We start from the raw sequence: 11807 nt of genomic DNA on the forward strand, positions 1-11807 counted from the left end.
TTTCAAAATAAACAATGTTGTGACCATGGTGACATAGTAGGTGTAGTTGCTCACAATGGCTGAATCTGTATTTGTTCTTAGTGTGGCTAACTTAGAATTTTCGATCAGACGGATTTTATTGCTTACCGGACAAGTTGTCAGTTTTTTGTTCACTATTTGTTTCAGAAAACTTACCTTTTTCACCGTACGATCGACTTTATTCTTTTACAGTTGGCATGGTATGTGGTCAGTTTGACGGATCGTATATAACCGTAAGTATAACAAAATTTGAAAGCATAGCAGTCGATCGTCACGCAGTACGTCACAGTCGCCAAGTAGTACGTCACAGTCGTCAAGCAGTACGTCTTAGTCGTCAAGCAGTACGTCACAGTCGCCAAGTAGTACGTCACAGTCGTCAAGCAGTACGTCACAGTCGTCAAGCAGTACGTCACAGTCGCCAAGTAGTACGTCACAGTCGTCAAACAGTACGTCACAGTCGTCAGGCAGTACGTCACAGTCGCCAAGTAGTAGTACGTCACAGTCGTCAGGCAGTACGTCACAGTCGCCAAGTAGTACGTCACAGTCGTCAAGCAGTACGTCACATTCATCAAGCAGTACGTCACAGTCGTCACGCAGTACGTCACAGTCGACAAGCAGCGCTATGGCCTCCATACAGTGCTTACATTCGCCGCGAAGTGCGCCTTAGTAGTCATACTGAGCGCGTTTGAATTTTGTGTAAACAGTGTGTTATTCGCGCTCGTCGTATACGTTATGTGGGATTCATAACAGATACGAAGCGGCGTGACGACTGTGACGCTTTTAGAATATTGATGTAGCAAAAAAATAATCCATGTTCACGCAGTGTTTTTGTAAATAGTCACATATTAATAATATACGCGTATGCATTCTGATAAAGTGAACTAAAGGTCACCTTAAGTATAATTGTCGAGAACATTAGTTACCGTGGAAGCTCGATTTTCAACCGAAACTTAGTCCGGGACTGGTTTCGTTTACAGTTGGAATATTAAGAATCAATCTTAAAGGATGGCTGCTTGATACGAAAACAAAAATCTGTAGTGGACCATGACGGGAGTTAAAAGCAAAAGTAAAAGAGGGAGGGTCGTCCCCTGCGCACGCGCGGCAATTGAGTCCCAAGCGACGATAACAACACACGCTAAAAACGCAAAGGTTCGTGGGTAGACGCTTGTCTGTAAACAGTGACACGCTATCGCCGTCTGGGGCATACGCAGGTGACGACTTCCCCCGCTTTAAAAGTAGATTTATTGCCGCATATACATGTCTGTCAGTTTTTCGACATTTCAATATTTTGTTACAGCAAGAAAATAGTTTTATGTTGACATGGTGTGGGACAACTTAACAATGGATCAGAGTGTTTAACTGACAGAATGTAACCATGAATTAAACAAATACATCGATTATGCAATGACAACAATTCTTTCGTTTGTTATATTTTGACACTTAATACACACATTTTTTTGTTAACCGAAGTCTACTTTATACTCTCATATTGACATAACTAATTATAAAACCCGATTTTGACATTATTTCAACTGTTATGTGCGTATTCTTGGTGACATCTTGGTATTTCACCCTCGAAACTGTACAGTGTGAACAGTGTAACAAAACTACCCCTACATGAGCAACATATATAAATTTGAGTGTGTATTTTTTTTTTCTCGACATCAGCTGTTTTCAGTTCCTCATCGGCTCGTGTATGCCCACTGAAATACATAGTGCGCTGGTGCGCGTCCAAGCAACATAGTACGTTCTGTGACGTAGCTCCGCCCCGGGAATAGGACAGAAATACAAATACTAGTACCACAGTTAATACAGTCAGTAGTTGACCAATCACAATCATGCATACAGTTTCAACCAATCATGCTTTTCGTTATAGGAAATAAATGCGACTGAAAATGTCTACGCCCCCGTGTTCAATGAATCGTATTACAACACTTCCGTAGAGGAAAATCTCGATAATGAGTGGGTGATTCAAGTGACAGCTTATGACGCAGACGATTCCTCTACGCCGGCCGGACAAATATATTATAGCATCACGGATGGGAATTACAATGGTACGTAATAAGTACAGTCGCTTAAAGCGGGCAGGTCAATCTTAAAGGATGGCTGCTTGATACGAAAACAAAAATCTGTAGTGGACCATGACGGGAGTTAAAAGCAAAAGTTAAAGAGGGAGGGTCGTCACCTGCGCACGTGCGGGAATTGAGTCCTAAGCGACAATAACAACACACCCTAAAAACGCAAAGGCTCACGGTAGACGCTTATTTGTAAACTATGACACGCTATGGCCATCTGACGCATGCGCAGGTGACGACTCACCCGCTTTAAATAATTTTAGGGAACTTAAGGTAGCGAAAAGGGAAATTTTCACTTTTTTCTTGATTTTTCAAAAATTTATAAAACGGTTACTTTAGACCTTGATACATCACCCCAGGTTTACAAAAGATCGAAATTGCGAAATAACGTTGCTCAAATTAGTGTTTTAAAACACTAGCAGAAAAAACTACAACTGCCGTTTCGTGGATATTTGCATAGTGTTTATCTTTGGAAGGAATTAAATGATAAAATCTTATCTGTATACTCTGTTGTTGACGATTCTGATATAACGGGTGATAAGCTTCCAGTTGCAAACAATGCGTGTTTATCTAACGTCCATTGTCAGCATTATTGTCAGTCGAGACTTCGTCGGAGAAACATGGTCATACAGTATTCATTTCGCCCAACCTTCCGCTTTTACATCGACCGCTTATCGCTTAATTTCCGACCACGCGGTCTTGTCCGACCGGAAACCGACCGCATTTTAATCGCGTTTTTTTTTCGCTCGCTCGCTTATTGAAAACATTGACCGCTCGCCCAAACACTGAAAACTGGCACATGGGTGGTCGAAATGGTGGTTTTGATAGTGAAGTGTGAACATACAACTAGTATTAACTATTATTACATTCTGAACGACACTTCAAATCCAATAGCTGTATTACACTTGTATCGTGAAAGCAACTGAACTGGGACCTATTGTTACGTGTTTTGGGTGCTTGTTCTAGATATAATATTTTTATTTTTATTTTAATGAGACAGTTACGTGAAAAACGCCTAGGTAACTCCTTTTGACAGAGCAGAGAAACGAGGAAATGTTAGTGATTAATTCCAAAAATAACGATATCGAATCCACATCGGTCCACGTCTGGTAAAATTTGACATTCAATTTTTAAAATTAAGTCACGACCATTGAATGAGCTCGGTCTATACTGTATACGTACCGCAAAAGTGTTCCCACAAAAAATATTTTCGACTAAAAACGGCCACATGCCCTGAACAAATCGAACAGAGCTTGACATGTATGAATAATTTATTGGGCTTAAAAGAAAAACGTGTCAAATTTAGTTATAGCCATAACTATTTGGTGGCCAGTCGATGAAAAATTCAATGTCCTTCAGGGCTGAAAATCATCGACGCTACTCTGGTTTACTTTATTTCACAACTTGCAGAGAAAACTGATTCGCGTGAGCTCTAATGTATCTTAGCCTAGTATTTTCTTTTTGAACTAAGGTCAAATTCCATCAGTTTGTCAAAATATGTTTTTCAGCGAATAATTTTGAAGCCTGTCACAGCACAAACAACTATGTGAATCGACGCCGGTGATTGGATTGTACGACGACCCTTCAATTAGCGTCAAATATGATCTGATCGGAGCACGAACTGGGTCACAGAACCATATTTGTCCGTATTATCAACAGGACTTTGCAAAATAACCACACCCACATTTTCAATCTTTTTTAGCGCGGAAGTTGCCAACAAATGTAAAAAAAATCGTGAATTTCATGGATTCGAATAAAATAAAGCAAGCGATTGATAAGGATGATTATTAATATTTTCCCCGATGCTCTTCGAATTTTTATTTTTTTTATTTCAAGGTAAGAAATGGCTAGTTGAAGTTGCATCGTCTTCAATGCGGTTGTTTCACCGCGAACAACTCTAGCTCTGTTTTGGGCATGGTTTAGTTTTGCGATGTAAAATAAAATATATATTAAAATAATAATACTTGATTAATTATTTGGGGTTTCAGCCCACAAATTACGGACATGATCTCCATGAATTACGGTCAATGTTTGTCTTCTCTCGGCTGATTGTCACGGTGTTGATCGACGCCCTTCCTAAACTCAGTATGGAGAAACCAATGGGGATCGACATTCCAAACAAACAATCGAAATTATCAACGAAAGACGAGATTTTTCTAGATATTTACAAACATACTGTCATGACAAACATATGTAAAATTAATAAATACACAAAGAGGTGTAATATTAGGTTTTATTTTAGGCTTAGAAATATTTTCTTTCACTCAGCCCATGTATGTAACTGCCATTTAGCTTTACGGTTCTTCAGCATCGGGGGAAAACAACAATAATTATACAAAACACATTGCGAAGACTCAACAATCAGGAAAGAAACCCCAGACAACCATGTCGTACTTGTGTTGAAATACATTTTGTATTTCACGTCAGAATATTGTTTAAAATAAAATATTCAGTCCACGCCAAAATCGAGGTCAAAGGGTCAGGTTGCGTGCATATAATTATATATAGTTAAAACAAAAAGTATTTGAACTTTTATCATCTGTTCAACATCTATAAAAGCCAGAAAGACAATTATAAGACAATGTGAACCTCGGAAATTATTCTGTTAGTCCGAATTTTAAATGCGCGCGAGCGAGCAGGTTGGCGGTGATATTTCGGGGTTTGCGCGGTCGAAAAAAAAGCGGAAATTGTCCGGTTGAATTAAACAAGCGGTCGCAAAAGCGAGAGAAAAAGGCGATTGGAAAGCGGAAGCGGGCGGGAGGTTGTGCGAAAGGAGTACTGTAACTTTGCACAACTTTCTTTTAAATCGTTTTATTTTCCAAGTCAATATTCTATTTTACTAATAATTTTTTTTCTAACGCAATGGCGAAGAAAAGAAAGAAAGCGTTGACAGACGAGGCAAAGAAAAATCTGCCACTCAGTGTCGCACTCTGACACAGTAGGAAAAACATGTTGCATCAACCTTTTGTATTCGAATTTTTCGAACAACAGTACGCCCTCTACGATGAAAATAATAGTTATGCAAACGTATATAACACTTAGCTTTCCCGATTCGGGATTATGTTGACCCCTTCCCGAAAAAGTAAATAAAAACATTGAAGCATGAAATCGCTACCCTGTATCTGCTCTTCGGTTGATGAGAACCCATAGACCTAGAACGCAAATGACATCCGAGATCCCATTTGGAGAAAGAAATCCCCTTTTCGCCCCTCAAGAAGTGTTCCGTTCCACTTCATCATCGATTGGAGGGAATGCAACAATAGAATAGAATAGAATAATGCTGTATTAATACCGTAAAGAAAGAGTTAACATTTTTTTAGGTTTTCTGAGCAACGGAGTCTCGGTGCATCTCTAAGTCTATGTGCATCTCGTGAATGTGATTCTTTTCATGTTTCCAACCTCACACTACCCCATATACATTTTACAATTAGCACACACAAAGGGCGTATACGGTTGGATACCGAAAATTGTTCGGACGCGACATAAACAGCACGACCATTGTAGTAAGATAATTAATAATCAATCTTACTTTTTCTGGCTGACTTAATCCAACCATTTCGCGCTTTTGTCACTTTTACTTCATTTACTTGTTATTCTTATAGGATTTTTCCTGATTAACGAAACCACAGGTGATATTTTCACCACCGTTAATGTAGACAGAGAAACGCAGGAGTTTGTTAATTTAACAGTAGCTGCGTTTGACTATGGGACTCCACAGATGTACGACACATCACAAGTTTATATCCGCATATTGGACCAGAACGACAATCCTCCTGTTGTCGATCCCAGTGAAATGAAGGCTCGTATACCAAATGTGAGTCACGTGGCGAAACCGAATATAAGATTTAAATTTAATAAATTTGTGTTAAGTGACACCTGAATTAAAATGATAATAATGTTTGCTTTAGCCTGACAAGGTCGCGTGAGTTGCGCCCTCTGCGGTGCTCCAAACCCAACACACGCCTGAAAGAACGATGTAGTTTTTCACTTCCTCGACGATTTTTTATCGGTACCAATCAAATTGCAGGAACGTCAGACAGTGACATCCATCAAAGAGTAACCATTCAAGGCAGTTTATTTGTTGACATAATGTATGATAAGGTGCTGGCAATTTCCGCCCAATATTTAACACCTTCTTGAAAACAGTCTGTGATTTTTACTGTCAATGCAAGCACGGTTTTGTCTCCCTGTTTACAAGTGAGCCGTGCACAGGAAAGATACAGTCTGTTGCGGTTGTAGCCTGGCCAGGTCGCGTGGACTTTGCGAATTCGAAGACTTACACTACTCGGTCAGGAGTTAGTGAAGTCGTTCGGCCGGCGAGGGCGCCACTCACGCCTACATGTCAGGCTGTGTTTGATGATGTTGTACTTAAATATACATGTAAATATTCCTGTAAATTAAACAACTTATAAGACGGCCTGTACAACTCATGGAACACGGGGCGTTGGTAAGCGTATCACATCAATAATCCACCATTCCCTCGACTACACATGTGCACTCAATGACAACACAATTCGTGTTTATGTTATATATTACCTAAAAACGTTAAGAAAATAAAAAGGATACTGTGAAAAACATTGAAATTCAATTTTATCGTTTTTGACTCAATACATGAATTAACAAAATCTTAAAGCGCGGTAATAGTCACACTACGCATGTTCGACATTTGTGTTGGTAAACACTAATTTTCCCACAATCCAATGCGCTCTCCAAATGGAAATCACAAGTATGAAGTTTGACCTGGGCGCGACTTGCACTGATTACCGCAGGTGACGCTTTCGATAACTTCCAATCACATGAAAATTACCTAAATAAAGCTTGGAAACGTCTCAGTTCGTACTCGTTGTTCTGCGCAACAGTCAAAGTCGCCATCTTTGTTTATATGAGACCCATATATCTCGCACATGCGCAGCCCGACGACTACCGCGCTTTAATTTCGCTAAAATGCCAACAATTTCATAGTGAGAATATATTTTATTCTAAATTAGCGACATCTTGAATTAGCGAAATTACAGATTAGTTAAATTAGCTAAAATGATATGCTAGCTGAAAAGACGTCTTTTACAGTAATAGTCTTATTCATTTTAGTAGCACCCTTAAGAGGGCTGAGGTCGGAAAGATTCTAATGGTGTTGTTGAATATTTCAGGATTCAGCAATAGGAACGTTTGTTATAAATGTTAATGCTACTGATGAGGACGAAGTCGGCGAACTAAAATACACGTTCCTTTCTAATACGGGAGATTATGAATACTATGAAATAAATTCCACCAATGGCGTGATTACAACCATAAAGCTGTTTGAAAATATAATTGAAGCTGAGCATTATGTAAGTAACCGACATAGTGATTGGGTCGCTGTAATCTCAGATGCAAATACAGCGTACATAGAAAATGTTACACGGTAATGTTCTATTATTTTTTTCATTTTCAAGTCGACGATTCAAATCCATCAATCATGATGACATTTCGCCCACTAAGCTTACTGAGCGTAATGTTTTGTATTGCATCGGTTTCTTGTTTTTAAAGTTGGCTGTTGAAGTGACCGATGGAAGCGTCGCAAGTTTTGATTATGGTCACGTGCGTGTCGAAGTGTATTGGCCTGATCCAAATGAATGTTATCCAGTATTCTGTGAAAGTAAGTTACATATCAGTTACGATGTATAGGCCTGATTCGAAAGATTGTTATCAAGTATTCTGTGAAAGAAAGTTACGTATCAGTTACAATGTAATGGCCTGATTAGAATTCATGTTATCAAGTATTACATGAAAATAAGTTACGAACCAGTTACGATGTACTAGTATACGCCTGGCCCGAATGAAAGTTATCCAGTATTCCGTGAAAGTAATTTACGTATCAGTTACGATGTATTGACAATATTTACATGTTTACCGGTTGAGTACTCGCTCTGAATGGACTTTTTTAGTTCGCCATTCAAAATCCTGCTGGTTCCAACTGGAAATCACATCACAAACCTGCCGTTTGGTTGCGCTGCTATCGTATCAAAACAACAATAAATGCTGTAACTATCGATCGATATTTTTTCGAGTTGTTATTCCTAATTACATTTCATGTGTCATTAGTGGCAATTTGTCATCGTTGAAATGTGAACACTGAAAGCATAGCATATACAGTATGCTACATGCCGACTTTATACATTTAAGTACTTCCTTGAATAAAGATGGCCGCGGCGTTGCGCCCTTTTGCCCATGTAATTATGCGTAGAACAATATTTCGGTAAGATTGGGACATCTTTATGTGGTTATATATAAAAGCGAGGTCGTCAACTGAGCATGCACGGGAATTGAGTCCCAGGCGACGATAACAACGCACCTTAAAAACGTAAACTTTTAAGCCTCATGGGTAGACGCCTATTTGTAAACAATGACATCCTGTGGCCGTTTGCCGCATGCGCAATATTCGATGAAGTTGGCGCTCAATATATATATGTACATGAAATCCGCAGCTGTGTATGAATACACGATACCAAGTAACATACCAATAGGCACTAATCTGACGGAAGGCTGTACAATTCTTGCCTACGACAAAGACAAGGGACCTGATGGCACAGTCAAGTACAGCATTTATCATCCTAATCAAAGGGTGAGTATACGTTTACGATAAAATCGCAACCGTGTGCTTATGTTGTAGACGACATTCATAGACCATGGGTTAGTGTGTGTATTCTAGGCTTTGTCCTGATAGCATCTGTTACAATATAGTGAGTGTCGGTTAGCTTTGTCTTACACTAGACGTTCAAAAGGAGACCGGAAACAAGCAACCAGAACTCCTTGGGAGTTGCTAATGTTGGCAAACAGTATTTTTGTTGTAAGTCGTCTGTCCTGTTTTAGTTTGCGTGTTTTTGTATTGAAATATTGAAGAAAAACAATGCGCGGAATACGCGTATTACAGTTTTGAAGTTGTCTGGTAATACTGTTGATGAACGATATTGTCGGGGATGTTTTCCACAGTCCCTCTGCCGCAGTGTACGGCCTGCTTATTGCAATTGAGTGGGCCAACCACAGAACTTACACTGGATAGAGGGTTCTTTCAATGCTAGTATGGGGTAGACAAGACAATAGTACTGGAAATGAAATACACATACACCAAAATATCAAGTTAAAGCTCCTGGTTTGAATACCTTTCAAAATAATTACAAGTAACAAAGCACAAAAAAATACTATGAATAAATTCACTAAAATAGGAGATTGCCTGGGGAAGTGTGCATCGTCATAACTCACAGTTCCAGGACATAGAAATGGACGACAGTCAATGGCTTCTGCAACACAACAACGAAGAAATACGGGAGTCTTACTTGCAGAAAAACGCTGGTATTCTGGAGGGCAAAGCAGTTCATACAAGTCTCACATAATGATGGTTGTAGCCTGTACCACTTGTCACACAATATCGTAGCAGCCCACATGGGATACCAAGATGAAATGATGGAACCCCACTGTCCCCAGTCTGTCCAATTGATAGGCATGATTCAGTGACACCAGCTGGGATTTCACTTGAGCCAATCAGAATGTGATCTTGCTAGCAGCTGTGTCACATAGGCAACTCAGTAGATCATAAACATCCCTTGTTATTCAAATAACAGCCCACCTGGTAGATTCCAATTCTCCTTCCAAAGTTGTACACACCCTTTGTTATGTAAATCACAAGCACACCTGGTAGATTCCAATTGACCTTTCAGAATTGAAAACAAGCATTACCAGTCATTCACCTTTATGACAGTTATCACATGGCAATGCACACTGTTTCTTTCCATGATTCCATGCACACTTCCATTTGCAAGGTTTGAGGTAGTATGACAAAAACCCACTCTCTTCTTAATTACATATGGCCCCTGCCATTGCATCAACAAATTATTATGGTCAGTGGGAAGTAACACCAACACTTTGTCACCAAGTAGGATCTTCTTATCCCAGGCCTTCCTATCATGATACTTTTTGTATCTACATTTTGCCTTAGCGAACTCAGCTTGAGCCAAATTATGTCTCTTCAAGCCGATTTTGCAAATCCAGGACATACTGGTATGTAGTTTATCCTCTGGGGTAGTGGCCTCCTTTGTCCACAACTCTTGTAAAATCATCATTGAACTCCTCACTGTTCTGCAATAGATAAGATCAAAGAAAGAAAACCCTAAAGTACCGGGTCAAGATACCTATCCAAATCCTTGGGCCGTTCTTGACACATACGTTTCAACATACTTTCCAAAGTAGCATTAAACCACTCAACCAAACCATTACGTGCTGAGTGATATGGAATTGTTACTAATTGCTTCATAGACAACACTCTACTCACTTCCTTCATAATGTCGGATACGAACTGTGTCCCTAAATCAGTTAAAACGTATTTGGTTATACCAAGCCTACTATATATACTGACTAATGGCTCGGCAAACACTTCTGAAGTAATTTTCTTTAATTCTACAGCCTCAGGGTATCGTGAATCATACTCGACAACAGATAAAATGTACCTATGACCTATCTCATTCGCTGGACTGATCTATCATTTGAAATGGAACTTCAACCTTGCCGACACGATCCCTAGGAGTGGTCTTCTGACATATATCACATGACCTGCAATATCTAATAACATCATTCTGCATACCAGGCCAATAACATTAAGTTGCTATTCTATCTGTAGTCTTCTTAGCACCTAGATGACCTGCCATAACTGACTCATGAGCAAGTGCTAATACTTGATCACGGTAACACAATTGTACAACTAATTGATTGGGAACACACACATCCTCTATCAACATGAAGTGACTGAAACTCTCTATACACTAGCCCCTTATTCATCACAAACCTTGCCCGATTGTTATGACCTGTGATCAACTACTCACCTGTACTCATTAACTTCCTAGCACGCTCTAATGTGGAATCAAACTGCTGTGCCTCCCGCACAGCATCCACAGTAATAGGTTTTTTACCACCATTAGTATCAACCTTTTTATGCAATTCCTTAAACTCAGGAACTATAAGCCTATGTAATGGCTTCTTCTCAGCTAACTTCTGAGTCCTAGTCTGACTAGAATCACTGGAGGGTTCACAACCACTCCCACTAATTGAAAATACTCTTTTCTCAATACCAGGAGAACAACCTTCATTCATATAGGGCATGCTGGCCTGACTAGTAATAGATGTACAACCTTCATTACCTGAGAGAACACTAGTCTCAATACCCGAAGGACAACAACCTTCACCACCAGAGAGCATACTAATCCCATCACTCGAGGGAGTACTACGTTCACCACCCTAGGACAAACTAAACTCACCATGCTCTACCTCATGAGCTAAACCTAGCTTCCAACCAATATCATGGTCATTGGGCTCCCTAGCTCCACTAATATTACAAATTATAAGATCATACACTGGGGTCCTTATACACAGTGCCTCAACCTCACCAACATAGAAGGGTGCATCTATATATAGTCTAGCTACTTAGGGTTTCCGACATGTACCATCTATGATCACACAGGTACGACTCTCCCCAGTCAATTGACTATCCACTAATAAATCATTTCTTTATATAACCTTCTTCATTCATATCATAACCCTTCAATAAAGCTGCCTTTACAACATTGTAATCAATGGACTTTGCTGCAGACAATGCAGAAAACACATACCAAACTTTGCCTGTCAATAATGCACTAAGATTCATAACCCAACTATCACCCGGCCATTTCTGAGTTGCAGCAACTCGCT

The 11807-nt window shown here is 39.7% G+C and overlaps 1 protein-coding gene across 1 annotated transcript; it reads left to right on the forward strand.

Annotated features, from left to right (window-relative positions):
• Nucleotides 1-1062: 1062 nt before the first annotated feature.
• LOC102805527 (cadherin-5-like) lies at nt 1063-10316 on the forward strand. Its single transcript, XM_085498940.1, has 6 exons — nt 1063-1084; nt 5696-5907; nt 7241-7420; nt 7620-7728; nt 8558-8694; nt 10215-10316. The coding sequence occupies exons 1-6, from the start codon at nt 1063-1065 to the stop codon at nt 10314-10316; spliced, it is 762 nt and encodes a 253-aa protein (XP_085355066.1).
• Nucleotides 10317-11807: the final 1491 nt, after the last annotated feature.

Source organism: Saccoglossus kowalevskii, chromosome 5 (assembly GCF_978046115.1).
Source record: "Saccoglossus kowalevskii chromosome 5, keSacKowa6.1, whole genome shotgun sequence".
Lineage (NCBI taxonomy): Eukaryota > Metazoa > Hemichordata > Enteropneusta > Harrimaniidae > Saccoglossus > Saccoglossus kowalevskii.

Excerpts from the sequence above, each read along its gene's own strand:
- LOC102805527 (XM_085498940.1), top strand. The coding sequence starts at position 1,063 with ATGACGGGAGTTAAAAGCAAAA. Across the intron at positions 1,085-5,695 it reads GACGGGAGTTAAAAGCAAAA|GATTTTTCCTGATTAACGAA; the intron begins GTAAAAGAGGGA and ends TTATTCTTATAG. Across the intron at positions 7,729-8,557 it reads TTATCCAGTATTCTGTGAAA|CTGTGTATGAATACACGATA; the intron begins GTAAGTTACATA and ends TGAAATCCGCAG.